Here is a 17,597-nt window from a genome sequence, read left to right on the forward strand (position 1 = left end):
CCCTCCATCCCTCCCACCTCAGCCGTCACACACTGATTGCTATTAGACTAAGAGGCACCCCAGGGCCCCCAACCCACTCAACACCTTAATCTCTAGTTATCTGGCTTGCGGTCACTGTCATGTATCCACTTCTCTTATTTCTCTCTGCTTCAAACACATTATAGAAATGATAGCTGAGCTGAGTGCGCCCCTTCCTACACTGCGCCCTGAGGCTGGAGCCTCTCTCGCCTCTGCCTCGGCCTGGCCCTGGCTACACGTTACACACAATGCAACGTGTGCACTGTGAATATCGCACAGACTTTGTAATGCTGTGCGTTAGTCTGCGTTATAACATTTTATAACGTGAGACTTTAACGTCGCACTGTGAAAGAGGCCTTAAAGAAAAACATCCTAAAATAAATCTGCACTGATGGTGTTTAATGCCAGTTGCCTGGTTATCATGCTTATCCTCTGCATCTAACACTTTTAGCCATAGCCCCTGAACAAGCATGCAGCAGATCAGGTGTTTCTGACATTATTGTCAGATCTGACAATATTAGCTGCATGCTTGTTTCTGGTGTTATTCAGACACTACTGCAGCCAAATAGATCAGCAGAGCTGCCAGGTAACTTGTATTGTTTAAGAGGAAATAAATATGGCAGCTTCCATATTCTTCTCACTTTAGTTGTCCTGTAAGAAAGATAGTGGCAGAGGCTCAGCAGGACACATGGATATAACAATAGCCCCCATGGAGGAGCCTGGTCCTGTACATGATTAATGCAAGAGCCAGATTGCGATTGGTTGTATGGCGTGGTGATGAGCTGAAGTGAAGAGGACCAGTTCTGCCGCCTGGAGTAGGTGATGTACTGTAATTACCCCCTTGGAAGGACAGCCAGGCAATTGGCATTGTTTAAACGGAAATAAATATTTCAACCTCCATACTGCTCTCAGTTCAGGTGTGCTTTGGTGAATGGCTCTGGTGGGTTTCTCTATCTAGTGTTCGAGGCTACTTCCTGTTTAAACAGGAAGTAGCATGAGGCACTTAGAGATGGATCTCCATGGTGGATGGAGATATGTGTTCTGCTCTGCTGCCACTGATGATAGATGCAGGAGGGGAGCGTGCTGAGGGGAGAGCCTGAGGTGAGGGGGGGGAGGGGACTGTCCCTCCTCCCTGCCAATGTGTGGCCACGCTTTCCCCTCATGCTGCAACCCCTCCTTCCCCCCAAAATGTCCCTGAGCAGGTCGGAGGGGGGGGGGGGGGGGGGGAGGCATCCAAATGTTTGCAGGGGGCCCGGTGATTTCTAGTTACGCCCCTTGCTTGAAACATCACAGAAACAGTTAAAATAATAAATGTGTTTCTCTGCCTTATGACTGCTCTATAAATAAACCTCTATGACCCCAAACCTTCAACAGCAGAGTAATTATTAATCCCCTGACCTTCTACATTTACAGGAAGATAACTAATCTGAGAACAAAGTGATAGGAGTAGCTAAAATGTGAAGTAAACAGGTGTAGAGGAGCTATATTTCCCTGGAATCCGTCACCAGAGGTTGTAGAGAAAGACTTGAGCCTACGACAGGTTAGTAGACTTCATTTACCATTTATATGCTGCTTTTCTAAACCGGTTCTAAAACAGGAACCTGAAGCTTTCTTTTTCATTTTAGTCATTGACTTTGAATACCTGCTTTTGCTGGTGCGATGCCAGCTAGTGCTCTGACGCATGCGCAGTGTGCATAGCTCCCAACTGTCCCTCTTTAGGAGCCCAATCCCTCTGTCCCTCTTTCTTCCTCATTTGTCCCTATTTCAGGACTGATTTACAGATCTGTGTAAATATATGGATTTTTCTACTGGGAAATGTGTTTAGTTGACTCTCAACTTCATTCCCATCCTTTAAACTAATATATTTCTTATTTTTAAATGTTAATATGAAGGAAAAGCAACCTGGATAGAATAGTATGGTTTAAATTATAAAACAACATATTTTTCTTATTAAAGAGACACTGAAGCGAAAAAAAAAATAATGATATTATGATTTGTATGTGTAGTACAGCTAAGAAATAAAACATTAAGATCAGATACATCAGTCTAATTGTTTCCAGTACAGGAAGAGTTAAGAAACTCCAGTTGTTATCTCTATGCAAAAAAGCCATTAATCTCTACGACTGAGACTGGAGAGGGCTGTTATCTGACTTTTATTATCTCAACTGTAAGTGAACTGTTTTCTTTTTATCTGCCAGAGGAGAGGTCATTAGTTCACAGACTGCTCTGAAAGAATCATTTTGAAAGCTTAAGGTCCGTACACACGCCGGACTTTAGGCAACGACGGGTCCGTCGTTGCCTCCCGCTGGGTGGGCGTGCCAGCGACAGTCCGGCGTGTGTACGCTCTGTCGTCAGACTGATACGGCTGCAGGAACAGCCGTATCAGTCTGACGACAGAGTGTACACACGCCGGACTGTCGCTGGCACGCCCACCCAGCGGGAGGCAACGACGGACCCGTCGTTGCCTAAAGTCCGGCGTGTGTACGGACCTTTAGTGTTGTGTAATCTGCACATATTAGAGCATGATGCAATGTTAGAAAAAACACTATATACCTGAAAATAAAAGTATGAGAATATTTTCTTTGCTGCTAATCTTTTAGTAATAATTCATAGTACACAACCAATTCATTATATCATATATTTTTTTTCGCTTCAGTGTCTCTTTAAATCTTTATTGTTATAGATGGCCCGAACTGTTCTACAGCGAACAGTCCATGGGGATTGGGGAATGACCTCGGGGTCACTTCCTTGTTCGCCTGCTTCCGCATTACCCCGCAGACGCTTTCCTGGTGGCCGCGCATTCTCGATCGTGCGCCCGCAGCGATCTGCGCATGCGCATTGATGTCACACGCATGCACAGAGCGCTCCCGGCTGTGGGTGCACGATCAAGGATGTGTGGCCGCCGGGAAAGAGTCTGCGCAGAAATGCGGAAGCAGGCGAACAAGGAAGTGACCCCGAGGTCATTCCCCATGGACTGTTCGCTGTAGAACAGTTCGGGTTATCTCTATTTATGGTATGCTTGGGTCGTGATTAGGGGTGTGGCAGGGGTGTGGCTTAAAGGGATACTTAAGTAAAAAAAAACGCAGCCTTGCTCCGATCCTCCTGTTCCCGCCGGCGGCTACTTCCGGGTTCGCCGACAGGCTGGGAACGTGAGTGATTCTCCGCGTTCCCAGCCGCTCTATCACCCTCTATGCTGCTATAGCGTATAGCATATGCGCTATAGCAGCATAGAGAGTGATATAGCGGCTGGGAATGCGGAGAATCACTCGCGTTCCCAGCCTGTCGGGTCCTGATGGCGAAACCGGAAGTAGCCGCCGGCGGGGACAGGAGGATCAGAGCCAGGGTGCGAGTGCACCATACAGCTTCAGGAGGCTGAGGGATGCCCCAGGTGAGTAAAAATCATTTTTTTTACTTAAGTATCCCTTTAAGTGTCCTTTTTTTATCTCAAAAAGTTGGGAGGTATGGCAGTGCGATATTTCTGGGTTCTGAAATGACTGAGGAAAAGCTGTTTCAGAGGCATGTGCTGCAGGGCCATTCTGTATTGGTCTTTGCTGTTCTGCAGCAAGAGTTCTTGCCATGCATGTAAAAGAGGCACCCCTAATTGATTCCATTTGAGCCATAGCATTTGTGCAACCATGTCTTGTATGGACTCCTAAATTAGGAGTGGAGCAAGGGGACCCCCCAATCGCCTTCTATGCCTAACCTTAACCAATCGACTTCCAATACCTGTTGCCTAACATGAACCACCCCTCACACCTAACCTTCACCACCCCCTCCCCACACTTAACCTTAACCACCCCCCACTTCTCACCTTAACCACCCCCCTATGCCTAACCTTAACCCCCCACCCCTCACCTTAACCACCCACCCCCTGCTCCAAACCTTAACCACACCCCTATGCCTAACCTTAAAGTGAACCTCCGGACTAAAAATCAACTCAGCAGCACTGAAAAGGCTTTGTGTTTCTTTAACAGTGTCACAGCATCAGAACTTTGTTTCTCTTATACAAGCCTCATTTTTAGCTGCACAGAAGAAAACTGCCCGTCGGGCTTTTTTCCCCTGATGCTGTGCAAAGCATGATGGGATTTCTGATTTTGTTGTTCTTGTTCTGCTGTTTTCGGTGCAATTTTTTTTTTTTACACTTTGAATTTGACATTTGAAGCCTAGCGTGTGCAGCTCGGAGGAGTTATCAGGACACAGGATAGTTGGAACTGTGTCTTCTGCTCCTTGTCACATCCTTTCAACCAAAAATATGGCTGCCCCCATGACAAAGATGGCAGCCCCCATGAATCACAAACATTTGCCTGTTCTTTTAAAACAGGGTGGGTAAGAGATTATATTACCTATCTATTCTAATTAACATAACTAATGTAACTTCATGACAGTATGTTTGTTTAGGCTGAAGTTCCCCTTTAACCACCCACCCCACTCTCAACCTTAACTCCCCACGCTTAACCTTAACCACCTCCAAACGCCACCAATTGCAGCAAAGAAAGAAAAAAATGGGGGCGCTGACATAGGCACCCATTGAAATAGCAGCATTGAGTGGCGATTTGAGTGCCCGCTATTTATTGGGCTGTGCGGGCGCCAAAATTTCCTCTCAATACTGTTATTTCAATGAGCACCTACCGCGCTGCCCAAATTACTCCCTTTAAATACGGACGCTTATGAATTATACATGTCTTGTGGACAGTTAGATGCAGTTTGGGGAATGATTATCTGTGAGAAGCCCCAGAACCTGTATAACTTGGATGTGTCAGTATTTAAAGGGATGAGTTGGCAACCCTGGCCGTTAGAGGGAACCCAAATTTCCTGCTCCCCCCCCCCCCATCTCCTACAAATTTGGGGTCCGCAGGAGACCTGTGTCTGAAATAATTGGTCCCCTGAGCATCAGCAAGAGCCGCTTCATCTCCCAGTATCATATTTTTTTTTATTTGTGAAGACGTATAATAGATTTCACAGCTCTGCGCAAGAGAGAAGTCTTTGAATGGCAGCCCCTCCGCTTGTAGTGCCATGATGTCCCCTATAGTTTATACTATAAGTTTATAGTATACGTTTTAGCCCCTGTGATGATAGTGTCAATCTATCTGCTTAGGGAAAGTGTAGGACACCATAGGCCTATAGGCCAGCTCAGGGGCGTAGCAATAGGGGGTGCAGAGGTAGCGACCACATCGGGGCCCTTGGGCCAGAGGGGCCCCAAAGGGCCCTCCCTCAACTGCAGTATTAGCTCTCTATTGGTCCTGTGCTCATAATAATCCCTTCTATAGATACTTTGAATAGTGGGAATCATTAATAAACTGTTCCCCATCCCCTTCTTGCACCTCTGACACTGTAGTTGCCATTGGCAGGTTTTGGTGCGCCATATCAATTGTTATGTATAGAGTGCTTGGGGGGCCCCATGTAAAACTTGCATCGGGGCCCACAGCTCCTTAGCTACGCCACTGGGCCAGCTAGAGTATGGCACTTTATGAGTTAATAGGCTTCATGAAAAGGCTAGGTTGTGTTTTCCATCATGATTTTAGGGGGAAAGAAAACCAGTTGTGGATCCTGGAGCTGGCCAGGGACGAGATGGGTGGGTTCACTGGTCTCCTGGATCACTTCCAGGTTTTCTGCCTGTGGGTGATTACACACAGACGGGCTATTTAGCCCAGGAGGCCTGAGATATAGCGATCTCTGTGAATTCAGCTCGGCAGCCTTGAAAATCTACTCTTGTAAGTTGAAAACCAATTATGAATGATAATAATGAAAGTGAGTGGTACGTACCAACAATACAAGAAGAAAAAAATAAAAAAAAATCATACTTTATTCATTTCAAACATATTTAAAAGTATGCCATAATTACCTGCCAAAAAAATCCTCTCCCCCCTCCCCCCCTTTACCCTCCTCTTGTAAGTTACCCCCTTTTTTTCACAAGTGACTTAAAGGGTAGCAATACACTTGGCAGAATCACATATGTGTATAGTGAACAAGAAAGGGGAATTGCATAATAAGTGCTGCGCAGCAGTAGATCAAATGAGCAGCAAATAAATACAATCAAAGTGGTATGGTGATAAAGGAAACATGCTTGGTATTAACATACAATTGCATAAAATTGCATGTAATTTCCTCACAATATTATAGTCTATTTTTTTGTGCAGCATACCACATTCATACAATGACAGTGATAACAGTGTTGGTACTGATAGTGATAAATGTGGGGTCATCAGTATAAATACCTAGGGCCTGATTCACTATTCGGTGCTAACCTAGTTAGCACGCCCAAAGGCTTTGCAAAGGCGTGCTAGGGTGGTAAGTAGTTAGCACCAAGAAAAGTGAATCAGCTCGCGTGCAAAGTCCCGCGCGCAAACCATTGCGCTCGCACAGCGTGGTGCGCTCGAAACGTCGCATCTTGGTGCGACGAAAACGGTGCACCCGATGTGACTATAAGGGTGCATTGGGAGCAACTTTAATACTGCATACTGCGCAGCCGCGGAGCATGGCGGCGGCCATCTTAGAGGTGGAATCGATGCGACCCGTTCGGTGGGGTCGGGCCAAGCCATAGGGGAACGGAAAGACCTGCATTGATGGCGGAACGGAGCGGAGGACGTCCTCCGTGGATTCTGCTAATAAAAAGGTACAGTGTGATTTTCTTAATTTTGGCCTCGGAAGTCCTTTAACATCGCACAGTGCGACGATAAGGTCGCACTTAATGCGCCTTTAAAGTTTTGCACATGGGACTTTGCGCGTGAGCGCTAGTTAGCATGCACAAAGTCACTTTAGGGGCTTTTCACAAGTGTGCTAACAGTTAGCACCGCTTTGTGAATCAAGCCCCTAGTGACACCATATGATGCTATATGTCAAGGGAGGGGTGAATAGTAAACAAGAAGGGGGAATTGCATAAGAAGTGATATGTAGCAGTAAATCAAATGAACAGCAAATAAATACAATCGAGGTGGTATGGTGTTAAAAGGAAGCTTACCTCATGTAAGTCTAGTACAAAGCAAAGCGCCTCTGTGACTGAATCACCCACAGAGGATGTTTTTATATGTAAACTGAAGAGATCAGCAGCAGCACGTAGATGTATTTAAGCTCTTTATTGCATAAAGATAAATCCCAGGCACAGCGACAGACGCTGTTTCGGAGACAAACTCCTTCCTCAAGCTGTATAGGCTCACTCAAAGAGATAACAACCACAATGGCATTTATATACAGTTTCAATAAGGTCACATGGGCCAATCAGATAACCTCACAATACAAAAAACATGAATGTCCAATCACAGGGCAAAACATAATGAGAGGACCTGATGGGGAACAGATATGCAAATCAGCAGCCGTTACCACAGCAGAATTTAAAAAGTGTCATATCCTTAGTGGCCAATCAGCACTTACCAAGTCAGGAGGACCTGATGGGAAACCACACTGCCATAACGCTCCTCCCAATCTCCCAGAGGGCAATGCAAGGAACGTACTGCCGAAAAACGGAGCAAATGACGTCGTTTCCATGCGTAAAAGCGTCCTGACAATGCGTAAAAACGTACGCATCAGGTCAGATGCGGAACCGGGATTATGACCTTTCTTTTTGCATTTAAACCTTTATATTCAAATTGAGTGTAAGATTCATTGATATATTGTGCCCTTACATATTTTTGTGCGGTCTGCTATGCCGCGTTGGCGGTGTGCTGACTGCCGAGTCCAGCTATGTGTGTTTCCCTTGTGGGTTACACTTTGAGTATACTGGGAGTTGCTGTTCTTTGATGTGTGGGTCTCTTTATTGCTATTGTATTTTTACATCTAATACAATGATTTATTTATGAGGGTGGTTATCCATTATGGCAGGGGTCCCCAACCTTTTCCGGCCCGGGGACCACTTTCTGACCAAACTTTTCTCCGGGGGAGGGGGGGGGGAAGCGTCCTAGTAAACATTATGGTTATGTTTTTTTGTATTGTGATGTTATCTGATTGGTCCATGTGACCTTATTGAAACTGTATATAAATGCCATTGTGGTTGTTATCTCTTTGAGTGAGCCTATACAGCTTGAGGAAGGAGTTTGCCTCCAAAACAGCGTCTGTCGCTGTCCCTGGGCGTTATCTTTATGCAATAAAGAGCTTAAAGTGACTCTGTAACAAAAATTACAACGTTTTTTCTACCATCCTACAAGTTCCTAAACCTATTCTTATGTGTTCTGGCTTACTGTAGCTCTTTCTACTATAACCATCTCTGTAATAAATCAATGTATCTTTCCCCTGTCAGACTTGTCGGCCTGTGTCTGGAAGGCTGCCAAGTTCTTCAGTGTTGAACTGTTCCTCTATGCACACTCCAGTGTGTGTTTTATTTACATAGTCCAGCAGCTTCTCTGCTATCTTATCAGTGATAGAAGAGAGCTGGATAAAAATCCTCCTCTGGAGGCTGTGAAAGGAGCTGGTCTGTCACATACTAAGGAATTAACGACATAGGTAGAGCTGTCTGCAGGAAGCCTGTAATGTTCAGTGCATGAGAGAAGCTGGGGACAGAAGGTAAACACACACAAGTGATCTCTTGAGATTCAGAAGTAAGGCTGTATACAGCCTGCTTGTGTATGGATGTATTTTCTATGTGTGGACATGCTGTACATCAACCTACTTCCTGTTTTGGTGGCCATTTTGTTTGTTTATAAACAAACTTTTTAAAACTGTTTTTGACTACTTTTAATGCGGCGGGGAGTGGTGAAATTGTGACAGAGGGTAATAGGAGATGTCCCCTAACACACTGGTATGTTTACTTTTGTGCGATTTTAACAATACAGATTCTCTTTAAATACGTCTACGTGGTGCTGCTGATCTCTACTACTTATGCTTTGGGAGCTGCTGGACTACAGCGCCATATCAGCTTAGCACACGGATACCCTCACCAGGGTGCCTATCCAGAGGCGTAGCTAGGATTTTCAGCGCCCGGGGACAAAGACTATTAATGCGCCCCCCCCCCCCAAAGTCAAGGTTGCGCCGCACCAAAAAGGGGCGTGGTCACACAATAAATGTGGGCGTGGTTATGGGTGGAGCCAAATGTATATGGAGGTTAGCAGGCTCACACTCACCCACCCTCCCTCAGTATGTACCTTCCAGCATGTTCCAAGACAAATTCAGCAATCATGAGCCCCCCCCCCCCCATCAAGACAAATTCAGCAATCATGAGGCCCCCAACATAACCAACTCAGCAATCATGAGGCCCCCAACAAGACAAATTTAGCAATCATGAGGCCCCCAACAAGACAAATTCAGCAATCATGAGGCCCCCAACAAGACAAATTCAGCGATCTTGAGGCCCCCAACAAATCATGAGGCCCCCAACAAGACAAATTCAGTAACCATGAGGCCCCCAAAAAGACAAATTCAGCAGTCATGAGTCACATAAATAGACAGCATTTCACATAAATAGGTAGAATGCCCCCTTAATATGGTAGACACCTCTCACCTGGCAGCAGTTCTCCAAAATACACTCAATCTGACGTGGTTCCCCAAAAATAGGTAGCCCCAGGTCTATAGTTGTCCCCAGAATAGGTGGCCAGCAGTATAGATGGTAGCCAGGGGTATATGTGCCCAGTATATGTAGGCAGGGGTATGTGTGCCCAGTATATGTAGCCAGAGGTATATGTGCCCAGTATATGTAGCCAGTGGTATATATGCCCAGTATATGTAGCCAGGAGAATAATATGTGCCCAGTATATATAGTCAGGCGTATATGTGCCCAGTATATGTAGCCAGGGGTATATATGCCCAGTATATGTAGCCAGGGGTATATATGCCCAGTATATGTAGCCAGGGGGTATATATGCCCAGTCCACGTAGCCAGGGGGTATATATGCCCAGTATATGTAGCCAGGGGTATATATGCCCAGTATATGTAGCCAGGGGTATATATGCCCAGTCCACGTAGCCAGGGGGTATATATGCCCAGTATATGTAGCCAGGGGTATATATGCCCAGTATATGTAGCCAGGGGGTATATATGCCCAGTCCACGTAGCCAGGGGGTATATATGCCCAGTATATGTAGCCAGGGGTATATATGCCCAGTATATGTAGGCAGGGGTATATGTGCCCAGAGTAGGTAGCCAGGGGTATATGCCCAGTATATGTAGTTAGGGGTATATGTGCCCATTATATGTAGGCAGGGGTATATGTGCCCAGAGTAGGTAGCCAGGGGTATATGTGCCCAGAGTAGGTAGCCAGGGGTATATGTGCCCAGAGTAGGTAGCCAGTGGCCAGGGGTATATGTGCCCAGAGTAGGTAGCCAGTAGCCAGGGGTATATGTGCCCAGAGTAGGTAGCCAGAGGTATAGGTGCCCAGAGTAGGTAGCCAGGTGTCCCCCTCCCCAGCAGGAGGGGAGCAGCGCAGAGAAGAGGAAGAGCTGCTCTCTCTCCCTCACTGTCCCCTCCAATGTCTGTCCGGTGGCTGGCAGCGGCGGGCGGAACTTACCTCCGTCTCGTTGCAGCGCCGGATGGATCTGCCGCTACTCTGGTCTGGTCCAGACCAGAGCAGCGGCTGCGCACCCGAACTTCCGGCCGGCGCTGGAGCGAGACGGAGGTGAGTTCCGCCCGCCGCTGCCAGCCACCGGACAGACATTGGAGGGGACAGCGAGGGAGAGAGAGAGCACCTAAGGTGAGGGAAGGAGGGGGGAGATGGCCCCCCTTCCCCACCGTCCGCACAGCTCTCTCTCTTCTCTGCGCTGCTCCCCTCACCCCCGCAAAAAAAAAAAAAAAAACCCCGAAGCTCAGCTGGGCGCCCTTGGGGACCAGGCGCCCCGGGGCACTTGTCCTACCCCGACCCCCCCTAGCTCCGCGCCTGTGCCTATCGACTGAGGTGTAACATTTATATGTAAACTGGCGGACCTAAGCCCGTTTAAAAACGGGCTCTAAGTCTGTGTTTTTCCCTGCACCCGACACACACGCACCAGTCGTAAGGAAAATAAATAAATAATTAAATATTGAGTAGGGCACAGAACATCCGAGCATAAACAAACAATATAAATGAATAATTATGTCTATAAGACAATCCAGTGGTTGTTCAGGGTCTATGGCAGTGATGGCTAACCTTGGCACTCCAGCTGTGGTGGAACTACAAGTCTCATGAGGCATTGCAATACTCTGACAGCTCTAAGCATAACTCAGGGAGGCAGAGGCATGATGGGATTTGTAGTTTTGTCACAGCTGGAGTGTCAAGGTTAGTCATTACTGGTCTATGGCTTAATGTATTACCGGCAGAGGATCAGCAGGACAGCCAGGCAATGTGCATTGTGTAAAAGGAAATAAACATGTCAGCCTCTATATCCCTCTCACCTTTCCTTTAAAGCACAACTCTGAGCAGTGGTAACATATGCCCGGGCCTCAGGCGCGCAAAATTACCTGGGCCCCCCCCCCTGCAGATGCCCCCCCCCCCTATTTCCCCTGGTGGGAGTGACCAGTGACTAAATTATTGGCCACAACCAAAACACTGCCCCCCTGGCAGAGTATTAGCGCGGTTTAAAGAGACACTGAAGCGAGACTAAATCTCGCTTCAGCTCTCATATATAGCAGGGGCATGTGTGCCCCTGCTAAAACGCCGCTATCCCGCGGTTGCACGAGGGTCCCTGACCCCCCAACCCACCCCCCGCATACCTTGGTCGCAGATTTGGTCGTGATTTATGGCTTCCTGGAGGCAGGGCTAACGGCTGCAGCCCTGCCTCCAGTCGCGTCTATCAGACGCGCATCGCCGCCTCTCCCCTGCCTCTCTCAGTGAAGGAAGACTGAGAGGGGCGGGGGAGAGGCGGAGATACGCGCTGAAAGACGCGCGTGGGGCAGGGCTGCGGCGGTTAGCCCTGCCCCAATGCGGAAGCGCTCCCCCGCATTACGGAGGGGATTTGGGGGGACAGGGACCCCCGTTAAGCCACGGGATAGCGGCGTTTTAGCAGGGGCACACGTGCCCCTGCTATATATAAGGTCTGAAGCGAGATCTATTCTCGCTTCAGACTCTCTTTAACCTCCTTAGCGGTATGGACGACTATATACGTCCATCACCGCCGGAGGTCGCCGCTCAGGCCCTGCTGGGCCGATTTGTGCAAAATAAAAAGCAGCACACGCAGCCGGCACTTTGCCAGCCGCGTGCGCTGCCTGATCGCCGCCACTCTGCGGCGATCCGCCGCGAGCAGCGGCAAAAGAGGGTCCCCCCAGCCCCCCGAGCCCTGCGCAGCCGGAACAAAAGTTCCGGCCAGCGCTAAGGGCTGGATCGGAGGCGGCTGATGTCAGGAAGTCGGCTGACGTCCATGACGTCACTCCGATCGCGACGAGGTAAGCAAAACAAGGAAGGCTGCTCATTGCGGCCTTCCTTGTTTATTCTGGTTGCCGGAGGCGATCAGAATGACGCTTCCGGAGCGCCCTCTAGTGGGCTTTCATGCAGCCAACTTTCAGTTGGCTGCATGAAACAGTTTTTTTTTTTATTTAAAAAAAAACCCTCCCGCAGCCGCCCTGGCGATCTCAATAGAACACCAGGGAGGTTAAACCCATTGCGTTGACTGTCCTCATCACTCTGTGCTGCATACACATGATGCCAAATGACTGGAAGTCATGTATGCAGCACAGGGCGAGTGGCTGCTAGGAGGAAGATAACATGTGACACAGCGGGATCAGGTAACTATATTATTAGTAATATTATATAGTCACATAACATTATATAGTCACATAATACTCTGCAAGGTGGGTGGAAGAGGGAGCAGGTCCCCATAGCTTCAGCTGTAGTAGGGGTCAGGGGGGCTATTGTTATGATGCTTAGTGGTAGTTGCTAGGGATGATCAATGAGATGCAAATATTTCTGAGTTCATGCATATGTATGCACATTTTTATGCAAATATTTGCAGCTTGAAAATGGACCTATCCATTTAAGGCCTGAGACACACTGTGAGTGCTGACCGAGCGCATTTCTGACCATTGGCGTAGTCTGATCGCAACAATTTTATTGAAGTTTTAACTACTTGCCGACTGCTCCACGCCAAGTGGTGTGAGCAGTGCAGCAGCCCCAGGACCGCTCCACGCTGCTTGGTGTGAACGGTCTTCTATGGGGCTAGCAGGAGATTGCGCGCACGCTGAAGACTGTTGGACGGCAAAACCGCCGTCTAATAGGGTAGTACAACGCTGCGATCTAAGGCAGCGCTGCACTGTGGACAGCTGTGTGACACGGCTGTCCCCCTGGGTGACACAGAAGCAATCAGCGGTGATAGGCTGAAGCCTATCACAGCTGATGGCAATCATTGGCTGACTGGGGAGGGAGGTAGGGAGTGAGGGAAAACATTTAAAGCAATATGTTTTTTTTTATTTAAAAAATATTAATAAAAATATTTACATAAAAAAGAAAAATAAACATAGGGGGAGCGATCAGACCCCACCAACAGAGAGCTCTATTGGTGGGGGAAAAGGGGGGGGGGGGGGGGAAATCACTTGTGTGCTGAGTTGTGCGGCCCTGCACTTTTGCCTTAAAGCTGCAGTGGCCCAATTAACCTCCCTGGCGGTATGCAGTTTATGAGGCTGCGTCCGCGGGGGGGATTTTTTTTTAAATAAAACATGTTTTAACCTCCTGGGGGATACAATTATATCGCCCAGGAGGTGGCGCAGCACTATTTTTAATTTTTTTTTATTTTTTAAATCATGTAGCGAGCCCAGGGCTCGCTACATGATAGCCGCTGTGCAGCGGCATCCCCCCACCCCCTCCGATCGCCTCCGGCATACAAAGCAAACAGGAAATCCCGTTCAGAATGGGATTTCCTGTTTGGCTTCCCCCGTCGCCATGGCGACGATCGGGATGACGTCATCGACGTCAACGACGGCGTGACGTCATAGGGAGTCTCGATCCACCCCTCAGCGCTGCCTGGCACTGATTGGCCAGGCTGCGCAGGGGGTCTTGGGGGGGGGGAGCGGCACGGCACGGCGAGTAGCGGCGAATCAGCGCGGAGCGGCGGCGATCGGTATATACACGCAGCTAGCAAAGTGCTAGCTGCGTGCAACAAAAAAAAAATTATGCAAATCGGCCCACCAGGGCCTGAGAAAACCTCTGTGGTGGCTTACCCCAAGCTCAGCTCGGGATTATCCCCCAGAGGGTTAAGCTTCGTAGCTAGCACCAGGCTAGCTACCTGTGGCCCCCGAGTCCCCCGGCATCTATCTGCTCCCGCCGATCGCCACCGGCAACACTCACCCATCTACGACGTCATGATGTCATGCGCAGTCCCGTTCCTCCCCATAGCAAAGCCTGGAGCTGATCGGGAGGATGCGCCATCGCGGGATCCCTGGGGGGTATATATTGTGGCGGGGATTGGTGGGGAGAGCGGAGGCACTTGGGGGGCATAGGTAGCTAGCCTAGTGCTAGCTGAAGACTACTGCACACGTTTTATTAAAAAAAAAAATCCTCCCGGGGCCATGCGATCCCCTGCGGCGGGTTGCCTGACACTTTCGGGCATACCGCCAGGGAGATTAAGTAAAAATGGCTTGGTCACTAGGGGGGTTTAACACCACAGTCCTCAAGTGGTTAATGCAAGTCAATCAGACCGTTTTTTTTTAAAAAATGCTCAGACAGCACTTATGGTCAGAAAAGCGCTCAGAAAGTGCTCAGTGTGTCTCAAGCCTTAATTTGGCTGGAACTTATTTTGGTCCATTTTCAAGGTGCATTTATTTGCATAAAAATGTACATAATCACACATGAACTCAGAAATATCTGCATCTCATTGATCATCCCTAGTAACTACGTTTTACGTTTCCTGTAGGAACAAAAGCACATGGTCATTTTCTCGAGGGCTTCTTCTGATCCCTGGTTCTTTTTTTTTTTTTCTTACTTTGCAGGTGTCTTTCTTCCTCGACAGCAGAGCAGGTTTTTCAGCTTTGTATTCCACCATGGTCCACCACTTCCGGTGACAGGAACCAGGGGCATATAACCACTGGAGTAACAATAGGGGATGCGACCCCTGCCGTCGCGGGGGGGGGGGGGGGGCCCTAGGGCTCGCTCAGGGACTTTTGGAGGGCAGGAGGGGTCGCAGCATAAGAGGAGAGTGTGGCAGATTGGTGGGGAGGGGGGAAATTCTCCCCCCCCCCCTCACCTCGGGCTCTCCTCTCAGCGCTCCCCCTCCTGCAATAATTGGTGGTGTTCGTGGCAGCAGCGGCAGTGGCGGCAGGATGACTCATTACCTCCTTCTAGCTAGAGGACTTCCGTTCTCTAAGTGCAACTTCCTGTTTACACAGGAAGTTGCATGAAGCACTTAGAGAACGGAAGTCCTCCAGCGAGAAGGCGGTAATGTATTCATCCTGCCACCACCGCCGTTGCTGCTGCCATGAACACCACCAATGATTGCAGGAGGGGGAGCGCTGAGAGGAGAGCCCAAAGTGAGGGAGGAAGGGGGAATTTCCCCCCTCCCCACCAATCTGCCACAGTCTCCTCTTATGCTGCGACCCCTCCTGCCCCCCAAAAGTCCCTGAGTGGGCCCTAGGGGGGGGGGCGGATTTTTTTTTTTGCAGGGGGCCCCGGAGATTTCTAGGTGCGCCCCTGGGCATAACTACAGGGGGGGCAGAACGTTAAAGTGGCCCCAATTTCTACTTCACTTCCTCAGATCAGGTGTTTTTGTGGCTACTCTTGTTATGAGTGTGAAGTTTATTATGTTCCCCAGGCTGTGAGGCTCACTGGGGGAAAGGGTGTGAGCATTGGGGGCTGGGGGGGGGGCATGATTTGTAGATACACCCCTGACAAACTATGGCTAAGTAAAGGGAGTGGCTTCATTTGACACCCACTTGTGTTTCCTGTGACCGAACGGGGCCGACATCAGGTTATGGAACATTCACTGAACAACTCACAGCTGTGCCTAGGAAGAAGAAAGCTGCAAAGAAAACAAAAAGAGAAAACTGTTGCCCAGGGGAAGCATTTTTGTAACATGTCTGAAGATAAGATAAAGCATCATACAAATTAATCTTTTTGGATGTTTTTTTATTTTACAGCTGGAGATCCAGTTCTTTTATCCAGAATGTGGTGGTGTGTTTTCTTGCTTTTCTTCCTCGATACAAGTGAAGCTCAAGAAGTCATTTTTGGTCAGAACAAGTACATCGAGTATCATGTTGGAAACTTGAATCTTATTCTGACTGCTCCCCATGGAGGATCTTTGACACCATCCTCTATACCTTCTCGAGAGGCTGGCTGCTGGGAAAGAGCTTCAGGAAAGTGTTACTACACCCATTCCTGTCCAGTGGGAACAGCAACCGACATAGCTAACTGCAAGGTTACAACTGTGAAGGACCTGTATACCCAAGAAATGGTGTTGGCGGTGGCCAAAGAGATATGTCAGCTCACGTCTGGATATTGTCCTCATATTGTGCTCAACAACCTTCATAGGTCTAAATTGGACCCCAATAGAGACAAGGATGAAGCTGCCTTTGCTGTTCCTGCAGCAAGTCAAGCCTGGGATGAATTTATGGGTTTTATCCAGACTGCTAAGTCCCACATGACCCATGGACTTCTCATTGATATCCATGGTCACTCCCATGCTGAGAACTGGGTCGAACTTGGTTATCTCATTTCCAAGGCCAACCTGGATTCTGGGAAATTCTCAGCTGCCGACACTTCAATATACGCCTTGTCCAAAAAACGTCAGGGTACAACGTTCAGTGATCTTCTGCGTGGTGGCCAAAGTTTGGGAAAATTGATTGAGCAGCAGAATGCCAGCTATGTTTCTGTACCCTCGCCATCAAACCCTGGTCCCAACGGTGGTAATTATTTCTCAGGAGGCTATATCGTTGCCACCCATGGGTCTAAGGTTTCTGGCGACGTTGATGCCGTTCAGATTGAGCTTCCCAAGTGGATTCGAGAAAGCGCAGAACGCTCCAAGTTTGCTGCTATCTTAGCTAAGGCTCTACTGAATTATTATGATGTTAGTCTTGCAAATTGATGTGATTGTTTGCTACCATTAAACAGCCATCAACCCTACCTTTCAGAATTGAATTATCGGCATGTCTAAATAAATGCAACAATCTTTTATGATTTATTGTTGTTAAGTGAAATTTACTCAATATTTCCTGTAGATGTGTTAGTGCTGCAAAATTCTCTTCATAAGGTTATCAACCCTTTCCAATGCTTTTTGGGGGGTGCAGGGGATGGAGATGTGTTGTGGCAGGGAGCTGGAGGATCTGTACCTCCTTGCACTACAGCGAAGAGGTGGCTCGACATCAGCATTGGGGGTGCGTGGCAAGCGTACATCAAAAAAGGGCGTCGGGAAAAAAGGGCGCGTGGTGTAACCGATAAACAGTATTATTGTTTATTGAAATATTGTGTAGAATTTCGTTTAGAAATAGTGTTTTAAGAATTTATAAATCACTAAATAATGTGTACTAGCCGACCCGCATCGTAGCATACGCCGCATCTTCTATCTATCTAATAGAGTACGTGCCTCAACCTTGAAGCAAGAAGAATAAAGGTGGGTCCACACATCAGATAAAAGTCTTTGGAAAATCAAAGATCACAGACCAATCTTACCACCCTTCATGTAGTATGAGAGCCATACCTACACAGTCTATTCTATGGAGCTGAACTCCCCATCAGATAGAAATCTTTGCAAGATGCTGCACACAC

The 17,597-nt window shown here is 48.1% G+C and overlaps 1 protein-coding gene across 1 annotated transcript; it reads left to right on the forward strand.

The window, feature by feature from the left end:
• Positions 1-1,443: 1,443 nt before the first annotated feature.
• Positions 1,444-17,011, forward strand: LOC137528053 (uncharacterized). The gene is made up of 2 exons (XM_068249290.1): positions 1,444-1,558; positions 15,974-17,011. The coding sequence occupies exon 2, from the start codon at positions 16,000-16,002 to the stop codon at positions 16,915-16,917; it is 918 nt and encodes a 305-aa protein (XP_068105391.1). The 5' UTR covers positions 1,444-1,558; positions 15,974-15,999; the 3' UTR covers positions 16,918-17,011.
• The last annotated feature ends 586 nt before the right edge of the window (positions 17,012-17,597 follow it).

This window comes from Hyperolius riggenbachi, chromosome 8, assembly GCF_040937935.1.
Source record: "Hyperolius riggenbachi isolate aHypRig1 chromosome 8, aHypRig1.pri, whole genome shotgun sequence".
Classification (NCBI taxonomy): Eukaryota; Metazoa; Chordata; class Amphibia; order Anura; family Hyperoliidae; genus Hyperolius; species Hyperolius riggenbachi.

Excerpts from the sequence above, each read along its gene's own strand:
- LOC137528053 (XM_068249290.1), top strand. The coding sequence starts at position 16,000 with ATGTGGTGGTGTGTTTTCTTGCTTTTCTTCCTCGATACAAGTGAAGCT.